General features: G+C 43.8%; 1 protein-coding gene across 1 annotated transcript in view; it reads right to left on the bottom strand.

The window, feature by feature from the left end:
- Positions 1-23,906, bottom strand: part of LOC136587190 (uncharacterized) — a 390,750-nt gene that overhangs the window by 281,282 nt on the left and 85,562 nt on the right. Inside the window, exon 8 of the mRNA XM_066585727.1 lies at positions 13,736-13,804. Within this exon, the coding sequence (XP_066441824.1) occupies positions 13,736-13,804 (69 nt within the window). The remainder of the gene's footprint in view (positions 1-13,735; positions 13,805-23,906) is intronic.

The following is a 23,906-nucleotide window of genomic DNA, read 5'->3' as shown; positions in this document are numbered from 1 at the left end:
TGGGAGAGGCTGTGAGTTGAGAGAGACCAAGGGAGGAGGTGAGCGAAAGAAGCTTAGAGGCAGAAGGGGACATAGGGTCATTAGTGGGGATGTTAAAATCACCTAAGATGAGGGTTGGAATTTCACAGGATAGGAAGTGGGGGAGCCAGGCAGCAAAGTGGTCCAAAAACAGGCGAGGAGCACCTGGGGGGCGATAGATAACTGCTACTCGCATGGACAGCGGGCGGAAAAGCCGTAGCATATGTACCTCAAATGATGGAAAAGTGAGTGAGGGTACAGGGGGGATGACCTGGTAGGTGCATTTCGGGGAAAGAAGAGCACCTACTCCTCCGCCACGCCTGTCATCTGGTCTCGGGGTATGGGAGAACTGCAGGCCATTGTAAGACAATGCAGCAGGGGAGGCCGTGTCAGACTGCTGTATCCACGTTTCTGTTAGAGCTAGCAGGTTTAAAGATTTAGCAGTAAAAAAGTCATGGATGGTGGGCAGTTTATTACATGCTGACTGGCAGTTCCAGAGGGCACATTTAAAGGAGTCAGGGGAGGCTATGCATGGGCTATCAGTTGGGCTTGGGGATTTTATTAGTGAGCCCGGTAGGGGGTAATAGCTAGGAGCAGTGGAGGGTGGGCCAGGATTGGGAGAGATATCCCCAGCAGCTAGTAGCAGCAGGATAGAGAGGGTTAGCAGATGGCTAGGAGATTTATGAGGGCGGCTGTTATTTTTGTTAGTGGCACTAGGGGGTTTGAGGCTAAGCAAGAAGGTAAAGAGTGCATGAGAGCTGTGCATAGGCGAGGACAGGAGAGAGGGGCTAATGTGTATAGAGTGCCCCAGAGGTGGGCACTTGAAAGAAGTTCTGAAACTGAGAGCAAGAATGAGAACAGAGGTGACAGCATTAGCGATAGCTTTGAAGTGCAAAGTATTTTGGCAGAGTTTGTGGCCTACCTGTCTCCTACCATGTCGAACTGCCATGGTCAAACTGTCTCATACTTTCTACAGCATACTTCATAACAGCATTATATTCGCGTGGCAGCCACCCGCGTGGCATGCATGCTTACACTGATATTATAGTAAAAGTTTAAGGTATGACTAGGAAACAGCTGGGAGTGGCTAATCAGGTTCCAATTGACTGGCCAGCTGACTTTAGCATTGCAAACCTAATGACCAAAAAGGGGGGGGGGGTGAAATTTATTGCTCTCCTTAGATAAGGAAAGCATCTCAGCAAGGATGGGTGAAAGATGCCATTTGGGGGAGGTGGATGGCAGAAATGACTAAAAGTAAAGTTTCACTCTTTACACTTGCCCCACGGCCAGGGTTAGGATAAATGGCACACTATCCTCCCCCATCCACATCAGGAACGGGACCAGGCAGGGCTGCCCCCTGTCTCCTCTGCTGTACGTCTTAGTGATGGAGCATCTAGCAACAGCTATTAGAAATAATCCGAACATCAACGGACTGACAGTGGGAGGGACCCAGTATAAAGCGGCCTTATACGCCGACGACATACTGCTATATATCACACAACCCCGCATCACTCTGCCCTCCTTGATCGACGAATTCGAAAAATTTGGCCACCTATCTAATTTTAAAATAAACTATAGTAAAACTGAAGCACTAAATATATCCTTAGGCCCAGAAACAAAAAAACACATAATAGAACACTTTCCCTTTAAGTGGCAACAAGAGGCTATAAAGTATTTGGGAATACATATTCCATCGGATCACTCCAAACTGTTCTCCATGAACTACTCTACCCTACTGGATCGCACTCTTAAAGACCTGACCGCCTATTCCACCAGAGTTTTGTCATGGTTCGGGAGGATACAAACCATTAAAATGGATGTCCTACCCCGATTCTTATACATTTTCCAAGCTATCCCTATAACGGTACCCCAAATATTTTTAACAAACTGAAGTCCGCACTTATCAGATTCGTTTGGGGGGGGCAAAGACCACGAGTAAGCACGCGCACGTTATCATACCCCAAATCAAAAGGAGGAACTGGTTTACCCGACTTTAAGAACTATCATACGGCGGCGATTCTTACACACCTGCTAGACTGGCACTATCACACCGACAATAAACAATGGATAGCACTGGAACAAACAGACTGTACAGTCCCTCTGAGGCTACTCCCATGGGTGAAAAAAGAGGATAGGGCCCAAGCGATAGGTCCCAACTACTTCCTAAGGGGTACACTTAGACTATGGGATATACAAACACGTCAACAGATACTGTCCAGGGAACATAGACCTTTGACGCCATTGTTTAATAACCCAGCTTTCCCACCGGGGAGGGAGCGAGAGCGCTATTTGGGTTGGGAGAATCGGGAGGATACCAGGGTCCAGCAGGTCCTGGGTGGGCAATCAATTCCCACTCTGCAGGAACTCAAACACCGATTCGGAGACATTCGGGTCTCCTGGCTCGAGTATTTTCAGCTACGCTCCTTCCTCACACCTTGGGAGGGAAGCGACACCCCGGGCCTGGAATTGACCCCCTTCGAGAGGCTGTTCGAGTTGCGGTCGCCTCCGGAACACGTGCTATCACAAATATACGGCCTTCTGATGCATGAGCTTAGTTGCACAAGCCCGGGCTTCCAGTGGGCTTGGGAGCAGGAATTGGGAGAGGAAATCACACAGAGCGACTGGGAAAAATCATTTATTTTCACACACAAACTAACCATGGCATGCGCTGCTCAAGAGAAAGGGTACAAGGTGTTGGCTAGATGGTACAGATACCCGACGCGACTACATGCGATATTCCCCTCGGTGTCGGACATGTGTTGGCGCTGTGGGACTGATAGAGGCACTCTGTTACATGTCTGGTGGGGTTGTGATAAACTGCGGCCCTTCTGGAACGGGGTGTTTGCCACCTATAACTCAATGTGCAGAAAATCGATTAGCAATACGCCGCAGATAGCTCTCCTCTCCATCCTGCCGGGCCCCATTAGTGCACAAAAGGGAGACTTGCTCCGGTTTTGTATTGCAGCAGCCAGAGCAGTCATCCCTCGTCACTGGCGATCCACACAAGTTCCCTCAATGAGGGAGTGGCAGCAGGAGATGTCATACCTTAGCCAGATGGAGGAGCTATGTGCGGAGCACTCTCGAGAGCCCGAAAAACAAAAGGAGAAATACAGAAAGACCTGGCAGCCCTGGATTATGTTCGAATCCTCAGCAGAGTTTGCCAGCTTGTTCTACTAAATGTACTCGCGAGCCCTGTAGGGGCCGCAGGGCCTTTGAAGTTGGGGACCGACTGGAAGACGCTCAGGGTGCTCCCGCCCCGCCCCCCCCTCCCTCACCCCCCCCTTTTTTTTTTTTGTTGTTGTTGTTGTTATTCGTTCTCTTATTTTATGTGTGAGTGTATGTGTGGTCCTGCCTGTGTAGAGGTGTTCAGTGTGCTATAGTCAAAGTACCTTGTCTTTCTGCGCTATCTAATTAACTTGCTCAGATCGTTTCTATATCTCCCCCCCCCCCCCCTCTTTTTTTTTTTTTTCTTTCCTCAAATGAAAAGGATTCCCACCACATAAACCATAATATTCATCACGACATAGACCCCACCTTTACCGTCAGTTAAATATGCGTTGATATAGTAAAAGAACAGTGGATTAGGGGCAAGGGGGTCCGGGGATCATCTATGGGCTAGACGAATTGACTGTTTTATTTGTTGTTTACAAGAAGATGTGCCCAATTGTTGTACAATATGAACCATAGGCCCTGCGAGGCCTATTTCCATTTTCCCTTTTATTGTTTTTCCTTTTTCCTTTTTACTGATATTTCCTAATGTTTGTAAAATATTCTGAAAACTTAATAAAAAGAGATTAAACATAAAAGGTGATGTCCACCTTTTCCTTAGAAGGTTTCCCCAGGAGGTATCAAAGAAAGCTCCTGTGCCACAATACAAAAACAGCCATGTGCCATTCTGGTATTTTCCTACATGGCAGTGAGTCTCTTGGGCCCCTTCAGACCTAGGTCCCCGGATGAGCCTGCCACAGCAGATCACATTGTATTCCACTGTTAAGATGAAAGACACAAGAGAGAAAGCGCAAGTAAAAGAGAGGGAAACAAAGCTCTGTCTGTCAAACATCTGTCAACAGTTTCCACCAGCAACCAGTAGAATTGTGAATGCAGCTCTGGGACTATAATTAGGATATATCTTAGGACCGGTGCAAAAGACCTCCATTAGGCAATGTTATTACACCTTTCATGTATAATTGTCCTAACAGGTGCCTCTAGTCAACACACAACGGAGAGCTTAGGGGACATTAATGTAGGATTCTGTGGAGGGGTCACACTGTTATGGTTGAGTCATTGGCTAATGTTTAAGAAATCTGAAGGCCAATGAATAAGGTTAGAGGAAATTTCAGCTCTCCACATGTTTTCTTCCACCGTGTTGACCAAGCAACCAAGAAGGACTGGGGGGTCTTGTTGATTTTTTTCAAATGTTGTGGTGATTGTCAGTCTTTGTACATTTCTAGTAGTAAAGAGAGGATCTGACCGCTATAAAATATGGTATTATCAGAATACTTTGCTCTTTGTAGAATATAAAAGTATTTTCGGCCATCTATTTGGCAAAATTGACTCGCAATCGTAGTTGGTAGTGCTTTGACATCTCAAAGGTTTTTTAGAAAGTTAGTTACATTTTATCATATTCTCATTTGCACAAGGAAAGATTAGAATCAATGGCATGAAAAGGAAAGAGGGGAGACAAAAATTAGATATTAGACAGAGAGGGTGATCAATGAGTGGAACAGGTTACCACAGGAGGTGGAGAGTTCTCCTTCAATGGAAATGTTCATACAAAGGCTGGACAAATATCTGTCTGGGATGATTTAGTGAATCCTGCTCTGAGCCGGGGGTTGGACCCGATGACCCTGGAGGTCCCTTCCAACTCTAACATTCTATGATTCATTTTAAGAACAGACACTTACAAAATTTTCATTTGAGTAACTGACATGCAATGTGCTGCCATGGCGTACAATTACCTGCACATGTAATTTACTTGAAGGAACAGTAGACTGTGTTCGTTTTAGCCTGCATTTAAGCAAGAGTGGCTGCCTCCATATTGGCCATGAACCCTATTTCCCATATTGTCCCAGGCTCTTAATTAGAATATATCGCTTGATCCTACTTTCCCTGAATTAATTTGAAGGCCTAGGTCCAAAGAGAGGCGAGTAGGTACCATTTGGTCAGATGGACATAACAGGTGGGCTCATATACTTTATGGAAAAAGAAGGATTGGAGTAAAAAGACAGGTTATCAACTTGGGGGTATTCAGTTTAGAAAAGACTGTTATGAGTGATCTAATTATAATGCACAAATAGTACTAGTTATGTTTTACACTTAATGGCCCTTTTACACGGGCTGACAGCCGTTTAAACAACTGGCCGAGCGTTGAAGTCACCGCGTTTGTGCAGAGCGTTTAGACTAAAAGGCATCGCTGGCTTCTCGCTCAGCACTTCACCTTCTATGTGAAGCACTGAGTGGGGAGTGTTTACACACAACGAGAAGCCAGTGATCCAGCGATAGCTTTTTTACTGACTGAAAGTCAGCAATAATCAACCGTGAAGGATAGTGAGCATTTTTTTTTCAGTTTCAACATTTTCACAAAAGGGGATTCTTTACTGTAAGAGCAGTGAGACTATTAGACCCTCTGCCCCACAATTCTGTAATGGTTGTACATGTTCAGGAGGGACCTGAATGCCTTTGTTGAAAACTATACAGTAAAATTACAATTTTATAGTCACTAGATTAGTAACAATGGAATGCTAATATGGGGATTTATTTTTATTGCCAGATTTAAAGTCTGGAAGGAACGTTTTTCTCCTTATATGGGGCAACTGGCAGATGCGCTTGTCTTCCTCTGATTCAATACGGTATGATTATATGTTGGACTTGATGGACGGGTGTCAATTTTTGTCAGGATCAGTGAACATGGATCCACCAAGCCACAGATTGGGGTACCTCAGGTGTTGGCCCAACACTTGGCCCAAAGCCAAACAAGTCTTCACCCTTTAACCCCAACAATCAGGATGTGAGCTTCACTGCGAAGTCCCCAGACCATTACTCTGAAAGTGTTCCTAGTACGGAGGCAGCTCTCACTACTAAAGGCCTAAGCACGGTCTTTGGGTGTGTTAACAGGAGCGTAGACAGGCAGTTTTGGGCAGGTGGCACACATCAGCAAGAGGAACAAAGCCAGATGTTGGGTCACAGAGAACAGGTTCAGTATGGTAATTAAGGCCAGAGGTTGGAGCAAGCAGCGGACAATAGAGTAGTCGACATCACAAGTAGTCAATGCCGGAGTCAGAAGTGGAGACAGGAATTCAAGTCAAGGATAGGCAATGTCAGGAAAATGGGGAGTCAGAGCAACTTGAAAGCACCTTGAGCAGACCATAAAGTCCACAATACTCAGGTACCTCCCATAGGGGAAGGAATTAATAGGCAAGGGGAGATTTAGATGGCGGCACATAGGCCCTTTAAGAAAATAGCCCAGTGAGCGCACACCATTTGGGCCACAGACAGCGAGCGAGTAATCACCGGGAGTGTATGCCTGCTACGGGAGGAGGCAGAGTGCGAGCCGCAAGGATTGGCAAGTGCAGCAAAGTAACAATTTCCAACCTTATCGGGCTTTTCTTGTTGTTTCCAAAACCTACAGTAGAGGAAATGCTCTTTAATTCTCTATCATGTTAATTAGATTCATACAAACCTGGATAAGCAGAAAGGTAAACTAAAATCAAACTACCAAAAAGATTTTCAAAAACTGCGCACTTATAAACCCACCGGTGATCCCTTCCTATTGATAATTCTAAGCACTGCATAAGAGAATGTGAATTACCGAGTGGGCAGCAGATCAATGGGTTTGTTACGGAGAGATGTCTCTTGGATCCATATCTAAAAGTACATGTGCACTGGATGGAAAAAATGAAAGACTTGGATTAGACGCCTTCATTAGGATTCATGTTTTGCAGGGTTTTCTTCCTGTAAATTCTCACAGTGATACATATGAAAAGAACTTCAGACCGGAGGTAAAGCTCTTGTATTAACACCTTCGCTGCAGTTCTCATACTGCGTCTCCACCAAGATCACATCCTGAAATCAGACAGAATGCTACTTGACCTTTGCGTTGGCTTCTTAGCCACGCTTAGTGCCACTTATTTACACCTCTTGGGAGAAGGCGAACCTCTAAAAGTACTCGAAGTGGCTGACTAATGTATAGAATCTAGGTTTCCAAAGGTAATAAATGAATCATTGCGACGATGTAATAAACGGCAGCCGAGTATAAATCAGATCAGAAATAAAAAAAGAGGAAATCAATTAAATCTGAGGAAATGTCGCTTTCCTGCTGCCAGTTTACGGTCATAAAATATGGCATCTTATTTCGTGTAAGATAATGCTGCGGCGTAATAGAATATAATTCCATCAAGTTCATTACTTTGTAATCCTTAAGAAAGCCAAGATGATTTACACTGATCGAAGCCTCCCTTTACGGCTCTCCTGAGTATTTTAAATGGCATAATAAAACAATGTAACGGATTTTACTTACTGTTATGATGCACAATGTATAAGGGTCATGATAAATGGTTTGAATGCAGTAAGTCTGGCAGGGCCTTGAGGATTTCCATATAATAGTCTACGATTGTGTGTTCTTTGATTGTGTTGTGTTCTTCCGTTTGAAGTTTAGCGCTACATTTTCATCCATCACGGTAGAGAGCCCACACGGCAAACTATTGCAATAAGTCCAGAACAGACGGGATATACACGGACGTGGCAAACGTCATGGGATAGCGGTAGGTAAAGTGATTATGAGGTGGCACTATAGGCTGGTGAGGTTTCCATACTGGTGTAGGGTGTGTTTTCATGGCATGGGTTGGGTCCACCAAAATACATTATTGACCAATGTCCTTTACGTTTTACTGCTTGATGACCATCTGTAGCCCTTTATGGACTTCATGTACCCCCAGCACGATAATGCACCACACTAATGGGCCGAATTGTCCAGAATTGGTTCAAGGAGCATTCTGGAATGTTTCTACAAAGGGTGTGGCCTGCACATTCGTCCAACATGAGATAAATTAAGCATTTAAGGGATATAGTGAAGAGGTCCATTTACATCTAAGATTTTTTTTACCTACAAATACCATGGAGCTGTAGATGACTATCCAGGTGACATGGTTCAACATCCCTCCAGATGTCTTTCACCCACTTGTGGAATTATTGCCATGTCAAGTAGCTGCAGTTCATTAGGCTAGATGGGCACCACACAATATTAGTTCCTGTCCCATGACTTTTGCCATGCCAGTGTATGCATATTACCCAGAGGAGCATGCATGGCCTTATAAGTCTCCACACTCACTCCTCACTCAACTTCTAGGTGCTCTCCTCAAGGAAAGACAATACCCCGCCTGACAGTTTATGTCAATGCATGCCAATGACTGGAGGAGACCAGATTCACCAAGTTTATACATAGTCATAACTACCGCTATAAGTGGCCCACTCAACAATGTTGTAAACTTAATCAAGAGGCTTTGTCTCCGGAAGACAGAATCTTTTAAGGTGGTGATACACTTTAAATAAATATTGGCTAGGCCCTCAAATTTCAACAGGACTGGCTGACTACCTAATGTGTATGTGGTAGCCTGACTTTCTCTGACAGAAGATGTTGGTAAAAAGAGCGGTCAGGCAAGGTAAATTTGCTCTCAGGTTTCTAGCAGTGGTCTACTCCTCTTTCCCTACTGAAAATACATGCATGCTCTGGCAAGACGAGTGTGCATGTCTATAGAAGGATCAGGAGGAATATATCTTGACTAATTAAGGCTCCTTTTAGAAGCTAGATAAACTACCCTCATTAGACAGCCACCAGTTGACTCATTGAGGGCTTACAGATTGTCCATGGGTTAGCTTCTCAGCATTTCGAATGATAAAGAGGGCTAACAAAGAGCATCCACATCTTCAGGATAGCTCATCAATATCAGAGCATGGGGCTCCTCTGCTTGGGACACTCCTGCTAATTAGCTGTTCGGAGAAGCCACAACTCTTAGGTGAGCACCATGGCCTCTTCTCAGGTTTGCAATTTCCCGTTCATTGGTCACATGGTCCGAGAGCAGTTCAGTCCCATTCGACTTAATGGGATGGAGCCGCTATACCAAAAACACCCACTATGAAATGTATGGTGCTGTGCCTGTTATGCAGCAAAGTGGCTGCTGTGCTTACCCAAGCACCACGGCCACATCCAACAACACACTTGTCTAAGCGCTGTGCCTGCTTCAATGAGTTGATCGGCAGGTTCTCAGATGGCCACACTGCTCGGCCTCTTCAATCAGTGGAGGTGCCAGACCTTAATTTCCAAAATCTGGATAATCCCTTTATAAGCTCTTGAATCTCAATGGAAAATCTATAAACTGGGTCTCCAACTATTATAGCATTGGTTGCCTCACATGTGGCAGATGGACTTTTCTGGCCCTCTCAGTTTACCGGGAATGGATGCCAGCCTACCCTCAGTACCCGCTATAGATACTCCCCTGATGCCAAAGCCAGAATTCCAGACTGTAACCATGCATGAAGGAGCAGCCCTATATAGGCTGTTCCTATAGCTCTCTGTCTAATTTGACAAATATTTGGAGGCAAAAATAAAAAAAAAACTGTCTGTAAAGAAAATGGGGCCATAAAAATACTAAATCTACAAACCACACTTCTGGTTAATAAGGATAAAGCAATCTATACAAGGCCGCAGCCGCGTCCCTGCTGTGAGATTTGCTGCACAGAAACTGATGTGTGACAGCAATGAACGGAGCTGTCCCGGAAGATGCTGAACGCTTCGAACATCTCCAGTCTTCGGGGACATGATCTAATTATTTTAATGCTATACTTAAATCTGGGGTTTCATAGTTATTAATGGCCAAACGACAGTGCCTTTCAACTCAGCTACATAAAATAGCTGCCTATGACAGCCTGCAAGAATAATACAAAGGAAAGAAGCAAAACATGATTTAGGAACCCTGCAAACAATTATATTGTAATCATTCTGCTGGTTGGGCATATGACCTCCACCGGTGCGGGGCAAGCAACTAGAAGAATGCCGAGGAAGTGCAGAGCGTTAAGACTATGATGCCCCAGGCGGCAATATGCGCGTTGGGTACGTGGCCGCCTCTTGTCTGTAAGCTCTATTAATTATCAGCTTTATTATAACTTGTAAAGTCCTGTGTGATATGTCGGCGCTATATGAATAAAATTAGTATTATCTGCTTGAGATACACTGAATGGACACTTGATTACAAACTCCGGCCTTTTCATATTTGGAGCTTCCCTATATGGAAATTAGACCCGTGACCCCGAAGTGCAACATAAAATCACGTAAGCAAGTCTTTTGTGCATCAGTTTCAGTGTGAAGCCATATTGGAATGGGAATATCCAGTGATCTAAGCACTTTCTAACGGGGTCTGGTCATCGGTGCTAGATTAGCCGAGGCCAGGATTCCATGAAATGCCAACCTTGTAGGGTTTTCCCATGTGGTGGTGTGGAGAGCATACCAAGAATGGTGTGATCGAGGAAAACATCCATCAGGATAAGACATTGTGGACCTAAACAAGAAAGGGGTCAGAGGAGGGTGTCAAGAATCGTTCTGATAAACAAGCAGAGCTCAGTGAAACAGACTGCAGCCGAAAACAAAGCCGATGCTCCAACTAACATGTCCAAACTCACAACCAGTCATTCATTAGCACAGATGGACTATAAAAACAGAAGACCAGCTTTTTGTGCTGTTTTGCAGTGAGCAAAACAGCACAAAAATTTGTAATCTCTGAGCAGGGAAAAACATTGTCTGGTTAGATAAATCCAGATTCCTCTACCAGCATGCTGATGGTAGGGTCAGAATTTGGTGCAACAGATTGAATCAAGGAGTTTCATTGGCCCAAGGTCACAACCTTCCATATATGTACAATAAATAATCACTGCACTTTGAACAAACTTGTGTTTAGACGACGGCCAACGTGATAACAAGTCAAAGAGCAAATCACTTTATTTACAAAGAATTATGTACTGAATTGCTTGGCCACTCGGTGTCTCGCTGTCTTCTAATTTGACGTTCACTGCTATTGTCAGGTGCAGGTGGTCTCCAGTATCATTGACGGATTATGGGGAGAGGAAATGGATCGTTGTCATGATGCCCATAGAAATCTATGGAGAGAGGAGGGAGGAGGAGGAAGCTGCTGGACGAAAACAGAAGCAAAGAGACTCACACAGACACTACTGCAGCTTCTAGTAAGTGATTTACTGTCCCACAGCTGCTGACATCACATCTACACTGCTGAGTACTGCTGTATAATGTCCTCTTTAATGCTGTTACTTAAGAGGGTGTTCTACAGAGTGATAGAGACAAAATATCCTGTTCTCCTATGTGTGCAGAGTATTGGAACCATTATAGCAGCCACCAGATCAGGGACAACTGAGAAATAGATATAGTGTGTGCAGAGAAGTAAATCATTAAAAATCCAGGATACAAAGTTGTATAATGGCCAGAAATTGCGTTATTCCTCATGTAGGCAAGTGAGGACATTTTTAAGAGGATCTTAATAAGTTGGGCAGAAAAGTGGCAAATGAGGTTTAACACTGATAAATGTGAGGTTCTGCACATGGGCAGAGGAAATACATGTCCCCATTACACACTAAATGAGAAATCACTGGGAAACACCGACATGTGAAAGGACTTGGGGGTTTTAGTTAACTGTAAGCTTGGCAGCTGCTGCCAAGGCAAATAGGATCATGGGGTGCACCAAAGGAGGTCTAGGGGCCCATGATGAGAACATTGTTCTTCCTCTTTACAAGTCACTGGTCAGACCACACATGGAATATTGTGGACAGTTTGGGGCCGCAGTACTCAAGAAGGACATATCAGAGCTCGAGCAGGTACAAAGGCGGGCAACTAAAGTAATAAATGGATTGGGCGGGCTACAATACCCAGAGACGGTCATCAACATTGGGGTTATTCACTTTAGAAAACAGATGGCTGAGGGGTGACCTAATAACTACGTATAAATATATCAGGGGACAATACACAGATCTCTCCCATCATCTGTTTATACCCAGGACTGTGACTGTAACAAGAGGGCATCCTCTACATCTAGAGGAAGAAGTTTTCCACACCGACATAGAAGGGGGTTCTTTACTGTAAGAGCAGTGAGACTATGGAACTCTCTGCCTGAGGACGTGGTGATGGCGAATTCGATAAAAGACTACAAGAGGGGCCCGGACGCATTTCTTAAACGATACAAGATATGTTATAAACATTACAAACTTCAGAAGGGTTGTTGATCCAGGGATTATTCTTATTGCCAGATTCGAGTCACAAAGGAATATTTTCTTCTAAATGAGGCTTTTACCCGATTGGGGGGGGTTTTTGCCTTCCTCTCGATCAACATTGGGGAGTAATAGGCTGAACTGGATGCACATATATCTTTTTTCAGCCTTACCTACTATGTTACTCTGTAGACACACAAGCAGCATATTAGTTGTCATCTGTAAGTGAGGTTACTCTTCTAACTTCCTTTGCCATTTCCAGAGAGCTCGTAGAGCTCCATAAATCATAGAGATGGACAACTCCCCCGTATGAGATGTGAAAACAGGAAAATAGCCTACGTGAGAACTCCTACAGGGCTCGTCACCGTATGTATCACATTCCTAAAAGACAGATATGCCTTCCTATACAGGAACATACCGGGGAATGCATCACTGCATAAATAGGCTGAGAGACTGTTCAGGACTCGAGGTAGAATCTCTAACGACAGCTATGTTAGTTGTCACCTTGCTTTCCCAGAAACAGATCAAGTGAACACCTCAAGGATATGATTCACAGATAATAATGTTCACTCCATGAAAAGTGTTCTTCACATAGTAATAAATGAGATGAATATACACAATGGTCTAAACTGTCCTTAAATTACACAATCAACATCTTTTCAATGCAAGACGACTTCAAGACAAAGAGGTTTTTTTTCGAACAATTAACCTTTAAGACCTTTTAAAGATGATTATTAACGGCTATTGTACTTAAAGTAGATGGAGATTTTCAACCCACACACAAAAACAGCAAAATACAGATCAGCGCATCCCGGGAATAAGACAATGGCGGATATTACTATTCAAGCCATGAAAGCCGACACGACAAGTGCATCGCTAAATAGTGGATGCTTATCAAGGGGAGGTTTTGCATTTTGCAGTACATTTACATGGATAAGCTAACATCAAAGTGATGCTACCTTCTTTTTGGCCATACTACTTGATAAAAAAAGCCACATAAACAGAAGTCGTCTTTGAAGTTTTGTTTACCTAGACCTCTGCTGCAACATGATGGATGGGGTAGACATCTAGCCGGGTATTAATTTCAAGCTGAAAGGCTAAATAGTTCTTCCTCTCTCTATTTTAGCAAGCTTTTTCTACGTAATGTCATATGGTGGTTGAATAGGACTCGGAACGGTGGGAGTTCTGCGCTGTTCCGTCATATTCTTACCTCCTCAGGGGCCATGTGACATACAGGGATAATGAAACACTTGCTGTGCTTTATAGGTGCCATCATCCAAATTGACATTTCAGAAACGTAGAAAAGTTCAGGGTAATTATGAAATATCATCTTCGTACTGTACCACGAAAAAAGTAGAAACCTGAAGCCCGCACCTCGCTGCTTCACCACTTGTAGTAATAGTAATCGCAATGATAGCAAAAAAAAAAAAAGTCATAAATAATACAATCCTACCTCAAAGTTTTCAACTTCTATGAGTAACTTGGCTGTCGTGATTCGGGACTCGTACGGAGGTAACGTGGACTGAAAGAGAAGAAACGTTTCATTAAACGAAAACGCCACAATGTATAACATGTCACAGATAAAGTTATCTAAAAGTATTGAGAAGATCGGTGAAAACATTGCCGATTTCAAGGTACATGAAATAAACATGTATTCTCGGATGATCTGAATATGTATATTCATGAGGTAGTCAGAGGAGCTGTCGATGTGTTTATGGTCAGCCTAGGAGAGACATACAAATACTAAAAAACATACAAGTACTAATCAGCCAAGATGGATGTCCACATTGGTGGTCAAGGTAAGAAGTGTAATAGTCTGTATCAGTTCCTCAGTGCGGTCAAAGCCAGAAGTGTAATATAAGGCACCAGTCCTACTGATTTCATTGGAAGTGAAGCCAACTAGTACACTTCTGACCGTGACGAGCAATGTAAACTTTTGGCCCTCACAGTGGGCCAGAAGATCAGCAGTGATCCTCAGTGCAGCAGATCCCTGCCAATCAACTACAAATGACCAACACTGAGGACAGGTCATCAATAATAAATCCCTGGAATACTCCTTTACCTGCAAAGTTGTAGTGAGCACATTATTTCAATGGGGAATTAAAGGGATTCGCTCATCATGACAATCCCTTCTTATATTGAAGATTGCAAGGCTGACTGCAAAAGGTCCAGTTTCAAAAACATATATAAAAGTATTGAGAAGATCTGTAAAAACTTTGCCGATTTTAAGTTACGTGAAATTTTCTTCTTCAGTCATCTCTAAAAGCTAAATTAAGATTCCGACTGGTTTCAAATCACAATGAGTTGTGCCAAGATGCACGACCCCTCCTCTCCCAGAATGCGGACAGCTGATTGCTTCAAGTCCGGTTCTTGGCACCTCCGGTAGACAGCAGATTTTACTAGGGGAAGCCACAGACAGACAGAGGCGCTGCATGGGGAATGTAGTATTACAAGATGGCCATTCACATGAATGGCCATCCTGTAATAGCAGGAAAGCAGAAGGTCCACCAGAATGGGAGCCACTCTTACGAAGTGGTTCTTGGTTGTGGATCATAGATGGGAAGATCCTAAAAGGAACCTTGCTCTATGACGTTCATAGTGGATGCCATCCTGGCACAAGCCCTTTTAAAAGAGCAGTGAATTGAGAATGCTAAAATCTTTCTACCACAGACCCGACACAATGAGTAATCTAAATGTCCCAATACCATCTCAACGTGGGAGATCTCTGATCAGCATGACCTATAAATTCATGCAACATAGCTTCCCTGCATAGGGAAGAAGACTAATTTCTGTAGCACCAACTATAGGTCACAATTAGAGATGAGCGAGCGTACTCGCTAAGGCAAATTACTCCAGCGAGTATTGCCATTTTCGAGTACATGCCCGCTCGTGCCAAAAGATTCGGGAGGGATCTCTCTCCCCCATCTCACCACTTACCCCCGCAGGCCCCCGAATCTTTTGGCACAAGCTGGCATGTACTCGCATATGGCAATACTCGCTCGAGTAATTTGACTTCGCAAGTATGCTCGCTCATCTCTAGTCACAATTCAAGGTTCTTAAAAAAGGTTGCAGAGTAACTAACAAGGTAATAGAGCAACCTACAAAGTAACCACCTATAGGTGGCACTAGAGAAACATTTTTCTACCTGCTGGAGGAGAGCTATTTTGCATACTTCTTCCCAGGATGCACTGCCCTAAAGACTCACTCCCATCTTAATCACCATAAAGAGAAGCAGTATTTTCCCTGATCTACACATGCAGTACTACTAATATCAAAATGTTACGGTCTGCTACTTTTTTATGATGCTGTCTATATTTTGCTGCATTGGAAAATTATAAAGGATCCAGTCAACAACATAGACCACATTATAGAATCCTCTTTGTACAAAGATCCCTGTAGCCAAAACTCCCTGGAGCGCATTTCCTCAAAAACTAAGTTCAATTCACAATACCCAAGGAAGCACAAATTAACTGTGACACCTTCCAAAGCTCACGTATCTCTAATGGAGAAGAGCAAACAGGTTCGTTTAAGGCTGATGCTCGACCGAGCATCGATCTTGTTGAGTAACTGATTACTCGACCGAGAACCATGCGGGGGGCAGCAAGGGGGGGAGTGAGAGAGATCTCCCCCCCCCCCCCCCACATGGTGCTCGGTTGAGCAATCAGCTACTCAACAAGACCGATGCTCGGTCGAGCATCAGCCTTAAACGAGCGTGCTCACTCATCTCTAGTCTCTAAGCTTTACTGTACCTTCTGGAAGACAACTACTCTGCATATTCCCTCCCAGAAAGCATTGACCTAAAGACTCCCTCCCAGCTTAATCTCCATAAAGAGAACCAGTATCTTCTCTGATCTATACATACAGCACTGCTAACACAAAACGTTACAGACTATCACTTCTTCAAGTGGTTATCTACATTTTGCTGCATTGGGAAATCATTAAAAGATCCAGTCACCCACATAGACCGCATTATAGAATCCTCCTTGAACTAAGAACCAGTAGCCAAAACTCCCTGGAGCACATTCCCCAAATGAAGTTCAATTCACAAAACCAATAAAGCACAAATTAACGGTGACCCCTTCCAAAGCTCACATGTCCCCATGCTTTATAGTACTTTTCGGGAAGACAGCTATTTTGCATACTTCTTCCAAGTAAGCATTGCCCTAAAGACGTCTTCTTAGCTGGATCTCCATAAGGAGAACCAGTACCTTCCACGATCTATACATACAAACACTGCCAACCACAAAATGTTCCGGACTACCATTTCTTAAATGGTTCTCAACATTTTTCTGCCTTGGGAAATCATAAAAGGATCCAGTCAACCATATAAACCGTATTATACAATTCCAATGAACTGGTAGCCAAGACTCCCTGAAGCTCGTTCCTCAAACTAGGTCCAATTCATGAGACCAGTAGAGCGGAAATGAACGAAGACCCCTTCCGACGATCTTGTGTCCCTATGAAGAAGAAGCCCGAAGACTTTAGCAATAGAGTGGAGTGTGAATTATGTGCAGTAGAAGGTTTATAACAGAAGGCCAATCTCGAATGATGACAACCGTATTCATCCCGCATACATAATGTTCGAAGATGCTCTACATAACCTTGCAAGATGTCACTTCCTCAGAAGTCTGTTTATTTTTCATTCACACCTCTCACTTTAAAACATATCAGCTCTTCTCCAGCTGATTTATCTTGCTTTTGTAGCGTAGCAAGTTTTAAACATTATTTGCTATACGACCGCTATCTCATCCAGGGTATAAAAAAAAAAACAAGCCACCGCTCAGCTAATATTTCCATTGCATCAGGGAGCTCAGACCTAAATTGGAAAAAAAAGGAACATTTCTGAAAACAGTACAAGTAAATGAGCAGACAACTTTTTTTTTCACGGTGCACTTGGGAAAGAACATAAGGCTGGTGGTAAACAGTCTATGACTTGCAAATGTTGTGCTAAGCAGTATCTACCCAGCGCCGCAGGTCATTACGAAGAGAAGGTCTTGGTAATTTTATAAGGTTGAAATCGTTACAAAGTCTGAACGACCTGCCTGGAAGATGATATATATGCAAAATTATATGGCGAGGGAAGGGGGTTTAGGCTGAACTTCATTAATTTAAATCCATTTTCGAATGAGAGGATATTTTAATAAATAGCAGGAGACGCGCTAAAAAAAAATATATATATAGAACTGGATAGAATAAAATGGAAATTAGTTTTATTTAGGCATTAGCATATTTCGTGGGCGCTGAAAATTGATGTTATTTTTGGGTCCGCGAAGTTTTGTTCTGGTTAGGAGGGCTATAAGTAATTCTATGTGGTGGCAGAATGATAGTCTAGACAGCAGTCAAACATTTGCTGTTCCAGAGTTGTCATTTCGACAGAAATTGCTATTCACGTTCAAATGTTGCATTGCTGAAAGGACACGGTGCTATATTGTATGGCGTCACTTCATTGGGAGTATTAGCGCTGCGCTTCTCAGAAGATTAACCCCTTCAAGACCAAGCCTGGGAACTTGTGGGCATAATTACTATTAAAGGTGCGCTTGGTACTATTACTGTTCAGGGACACAATTACTATTAGGGAAGCACATAGTGGTACTGTTACTATTTTAAGAGTTCTATTACTATTATGGGGTACTTGGTACTATTTCTATTCATGGGCACTATATCTACTAAAGATGCGCTATTTCTATTCAAGGAGCACGTGGGGCACTATTAACAGAGAAGTTGGGGTAATGCTATCAATGATGTACTATTATTTTGTAAGGACTCAAAAAGGGCTGGAAGAAATCTTTATGGTGGTCTGGGCTGAATTGAAAAGTTAAATACAAAGAGGACATCACTATAGATGAGCGAGTATACTCGCTAAAGGCAATTGCTCGAGCGAGCATTGCCTTTAGCGAGTATCTCCCCCGCTCGAGACGGAAGGTTCGGGTGCCGGCGGCGGGCACGGAGCTGCGGGGGACAGCGGGGCGGAACGGAGGGGAGATCTCTCTCTCCCTCTCTCCCCCCTGCTCCCTCCTGCTGACAGCCACTACTCACCGCTCCCCCGCGACGCCACCCGAACCTTTTGTCTCGAGCGGGGAGATACTCGCTAAAGGCAATGCTCGCTCGAGCAATTGCCTTTAGCGAGTATACTCGCTCATCTCTAGACATCACCTGTGAGCCACTAAATATAACTGTACTGTAATCAGTTATATGGTCTGTAGAACACCGGGATAGAACTGGTACCAACCTCTACATGGTGGGAACACTGGGCTTTCTATAACCACTATCATCAGGATGCATCTCTATGATTTTGTGCATTCGGATCACTAGAACTGCAGTCAGGCCAGGACACTTGTCTGTGTCAGGAGTGCAAAAATGTGGTCATAAGACGTTTGTCTAAAACTGGCCTGAGAAGAAAGAGAGTTGAAGTCCGCACACCACTCTGCTCATGTCTCAGCTAAGCACTTCAGTCTCTTTGTATCAGTGACCATGGTGGCATCGGAAACCAGACCCCACCAAGAAAAGCTTTTGACAGGTCTTGAACAGTGGGCTTGCATGCTATCCGAAATACCCACTCGGAATCCCCATTGATGCTCTCCGCCTCTTGCTGGATGTCTGTGTGACCAGGGTGGATGAACCTAGTGAAACCTTAATATCCATCACTGCCTACTGGGATTGTGGGCATGACGTACTACCTTTCTCCAGGGTCGGCCCGATCACGCCACGATGCATCATGAGTCATTTTCCATCTTCTCACCTTTTTTCCGGCACCCAATTCGCCTCCTTGCACTTAATTGTCCTCTTTAGGGTGGTTTCACACGGGCAAAAAATCCTGTGATTTTCGCCAGATGCGAGAGTCAGTGAAAAAAAAAATGGCAGCATGTCCTATCTTTCTGCGTTTTGCGTTTTTTAAATCCCCTATGTCTCCCTATGGAGCCTCTTTTTTATTGCATTGTAACGCAACAAATTTGCGTTGTAATGTGTTTTGGATATTAGAAAGTCCGATTGACTTTCGCGTTAAAACACCAGATTATTCTAAAAAAAAATTAAAAACATCACTGATGCTCAAAAATTGCAGGAACAATTTGTCCCGATTTTCTCATGGCAAAATCGCGATCACCCGTGTGAAACTAGCCTTACTCTGTTCCCTGGAGTGCTGCCTTTTGCTGATTGTTTTGACAGGTCTTAGACTGTTCAAATGACCGTTTCTCTTTAATTGATCGCCTATCATAAGCCCCATTGAAAACAGGAACGAATGTGACTGGCAACGATCTCGATAGCCTTACAGAACAGGTTAGTGGTATACAAGCAACAGAAAATAAATTATAGGACGTCTCAATGGAGCATCTTTTTTGCTGTTGAGTTTGGGTTGAATACAACATAAAAAAACTCCCTATGGGGTACAGTAGGGCCTTATAGAGGTTTAGGAGTGCTGCATTATGGTTAGCTACATGCCGGTACCAAGTCCGGATAAATGGGGAGGGGTGGAGAAAGCAATGGCCAACTACTCCACTACTACTACCGAAATACTTTATGGGTCACAGCCGAACAAGGATAGTGTTACGATCGTGTGGGCAAACTAGGCACGAGGCCCACACGATCATGACAAGAGAGGACTGGGTACGCACACGAGTTTCACCAGGGTCACACGGTTTTCAGGCAAACTGACCCTGTGCTACCAGAGGTTGACCTGGCCCTACCTAAGTGGGGACATTGCCCCAATAAGGGAAGCCCAGCGGTCTTCGGATCTGGGCCCTAGCTGATCCTAGGAGCCACGTACCAGAACAGGATGCATTCACATGCCACATGACAGGGACTGAACAACAGGATACACAGAGCCAGAATACATAGCATACAGCAGCAACAATGCAAACACTAATAGCAGATGATAAGCTGAATATAAATGCAATGTGTTAGATTGTACAGTGGCCAATGAACTTAAGCTGCAAGCCCCCTCGTATCTTGCAGTCCCTACACTAGCAAGACACATCTACTAGAGGGCCCTAGGGGCCAATGTAGCACAGACATAGCAAACAAACTCAGCAGACCAAACTGACACAAAATAAACGTACAAACGGACAAGAACCGCAAGGCGTAGATCACACAGCAAGCTGCAACAAAACACAGATAGCAGGTCACACAGCAAACTTCAACAGACAAGGATTCATGACTGCTCACCCTAGGGGCCATAGAGACTGACCAGGAGCTGGGTTTATATGTGAGCACAGACCCAGGAGATTGGCTAGCAGGAAGTACCACACCCAGCCAGCTCAATCAATTAACCCTGTGAGGGCTGTGCTGCTAGGAAGCTTAGAACTACACATCCCAGCAGCACACGTAACAGATAGGAATGCATGGAGAATGATGATCCATAAAGTGACCGAAATTCAGCCTCGACTGAACAGATAATTCATGACCACCATTGTGGCTAGGTGGATGGAGTCATAAAACCCTCATGTGTATAAGACCTTAGATATACATGTATTTTATTCCGGCTGACATGGCTTTTTTCCCCAATAAACAAGATCACATGGACGGCTGTATTTAACCTCAAGCATTTAAGATGAAGTAAAATGGTTAAGGACTAAAACATTGCAGAACCTTCTAAATGGGAAAGCATTAGGTAGTCAACGCCTTAGGCTTTCATTTAATTTCAACACTTCATTTAGACCTGTGGGAGGCTGAGATTCAAGTATAAAATAAGGACCTGCGTTTGATGTGCCATTTTCAAGAGATGAATTCACATTTCTAAAGCTGTACGACGTGCAAGAGATCATTATGACCAAGAGGAGGGTGAGCGAGACGGGTCACGATATTCTACAAATGGCAGAAACGTAAGAGCATCGAAGAGGGCGAAAATATAAAAACACTTAGTGGCATTCACCACGGCTAGAAAGCTGAATTTTTTTTTACATGATGCCCATAAGGCTAGGCGTGTATGATCATGCAAAGTAGGAAGCTTGTCTTAGCAAAAACACCTATTCCTGTACATTAAAGGGATCCAAAAATCATCTATTGTATAAATCAAGCTTTTACATTAGACATAAGAGTTTTAAGAATTTTTGCAGATTTTTTATTTAACTTTTTGTTGCCAGGATTTAAATTTAAGGTAAATCTACCACCAGGTTCATACTGTCCGAACAAGGAGCAGCATGAACCCGGGGCAGATATGCCCATTTGGCCTATGTACTTTCATGGATAAAACATACATGTGTCAAATGGGCATATCTGTCCTCGGTTCGGGCAGCAGGAACCAGGTTACAGGTTCCTTTAAAAAAAAAAACAACTAAAATCACATGAGCAGCCCTGACCAATAAGAAAGTAGCATGCAATGGCTGATTACCGCTGCACAGTGTGCATTGATTAGAGACAGGAGCGGCACGGCCATCTTGAATTACCAGAGCAGGGCCACAGGAAGTAGCAGAAAATAAAAGGACGGCACAAGATAATATAACCCACCTTTCTTCTGGTCTGGGGTCAACCAGAGTGTTGCTTTAACACAGCTGATACTTTGAACTTTTAGAAGCAGAAGTGTTTAGTCTCATTTTATCCCCCTCTTGCTATGGCACTAAACATGTATTCTCGGATGATCTAAATATGTATATTCAGGAGGTAGTCAGAGGAGAGCTATTGGATATGTTTATGGTCAGCCTAGGACAGACATACAAATACTATAAGACATACAGCCAAGATGGATGTCCGCATTGATGGTCAAGGTAAAGGCCCATTTACATGGAAAGATGAAAGCTCAAAATTCGTTCAAAAAAGATAACAAACGACAGTTTTGAGCGATTATTTTGCATAAACTACTAAGTAGCTACTCAGATACTTGGTAGCTTATTAGCGTGCAAATGAAGCCTTTCACTGAATGCAGATAACAGCTGGAGGTCTGTTATCTGCATTCAGCTCCACTGTTCTTCAGCGGGACTGCAGCTGAAAGAATACTATCAGCGATATCCTGCGGAGAACTCAGCATGTGGTCTGATAAGACCACACAATGATTTTCAAGCTGTCTTGAAGTCCGCGATAAATGAGTAGCGCACGAAAAGTGCACAATGGCCGTGCATTTAGACACAGCGATTGTCGCTCAAAAGATGGCCGAAGCATCATGCGGGACGGAAGACGCCGGATCCGCAGGTAAGTATGGGAAATCGTGTATTGCCATAGCATGCTATGGGCCGTATTTGCTGCGGAATCCGGAGGCAGATGCAATGCAAATCCGCCTGTGTATGTTTATGTTTCCTTATGTTGTTGGATCAGTCTTGAGAAACGATTCCACTGCACAAATATGTAGCGGTACAATAAAGTGTCTATGCTTTCTGAAGAAACAGCCAGGGTATCATTGGACTCTACAGCGCCACCAGTGCTTTACAACACCTATAAGCAGGTACTACAAATTTTCTTGTGCCATTTATCACTTGAAAGACAACTGGATCTAGTAAATAAAATCAGGTCTGTCCGGTCTAGGTGTTCTGGTCTAGGTGTTCTCTGACAGCAGCCATTGGGTGGTGGTCCCACAACCCCAAAGATGTTGCATCCACCAACATCCAATGACTACGATCAGCTTCTTATGACCTATTCAACTATAGCACATTGAAAAAGACAAATGGAAGTATCTCAGTAATGGCATGCAAATGACTTTCATTTAAAGCAAGGATGACTTCTACTTCGTAGCTCATTAAGTTATCATTTTCTGCTTTCCCTAGCTCACTGTTTAGCTAAATCTACATTGATTTGTAATTCTGCTGAGAAGGACTCAAGTTTTCTGGCTAACGTATCCGTTGTTGTGTTGTGTGTGTTAGTTACACCTTTTTTCATACTCTGTTTTGCTGATCTTGTCATCTTATTTAATTCTTCTCATGCCAGCAACACTTCTGTCCGTCTTCCACTGTATTATCAGGCTCTTAATTGTTTACATACTTTGCTGTAAGCGGCTTATCTCCCCGTAATGGGCGGCTGTAAGAAACATTCAGACATCAAAGCCCGGATTGTTATATACACGGAAAGGAGGATCGAAATTAAAACAATCACTAGCTGTGTCATTTGCAAGTCTTCACTACTGGTGTCACCAGCCACATGGCAAATGGTGAAGTGAACCATTGCAGGTAAATCTCATGGCGGTAGGGAGCTGCCAACTAGAACATTTACTAAAGAAATGTTAAAAATAGAGTGAAAAATAATTCAACAATCTAAACTGTGAAATATATAAAGAAACATTCTCTATTTGTCCCTGAAGATCATCTGCTCCTCACCCCAAACATCAGACAGGATCACTTCTGCCTGTAAGGCAACTGGTTGCAGCAGGAGCCCTGCCCCGAAGCTCTGGGAAACCATGCCTATTAAAGGGGTTGTCCCGCGCCGAAACGTTTTTTTTTTTTTTTTAAACCCCCCCCCCCGTTCGGCGCGAGACAACCCCGATGTAGGGACCTAAAGTAAGCTTACCGGAGCGCTTACCTTAATCCCCGCGCTCCGGTGACTTCTATACTTACCGGTGAAGATGGCCGCCGGGATCCTGTTCCTCCGTGGACCGCAGCTCTTCTGTGCGGTCCATTGCCGATTCCAGCCTCCTGATTGGCTGGAATCGGCACGTGACGGGGCGGAGCTACACGGAGCTACACGGAGCCCCATAGAGAACAGGAGAA

This window comes from Eleutherodactylus coqui, chromosome 12, assembly GCF_035609145.1.
Source record: "Eleutherodactylus coqui strain aEleCoq1 chromosome 12, aEleCoq1.hap1, whole genome shotgun sequence".
Lineage (NCBI taxonomy): Eukaryota > Metazoa > Chordata > Amphibia > Anura > Eleutherodactylidae > Eleutherodactylus > Eleutherodactylus coqui.
The sequence above is the reverse complement of the archived record's forward strand: the minus strand, read 5'-3'. Positions and strand labels throughout refer to the sequence as shown.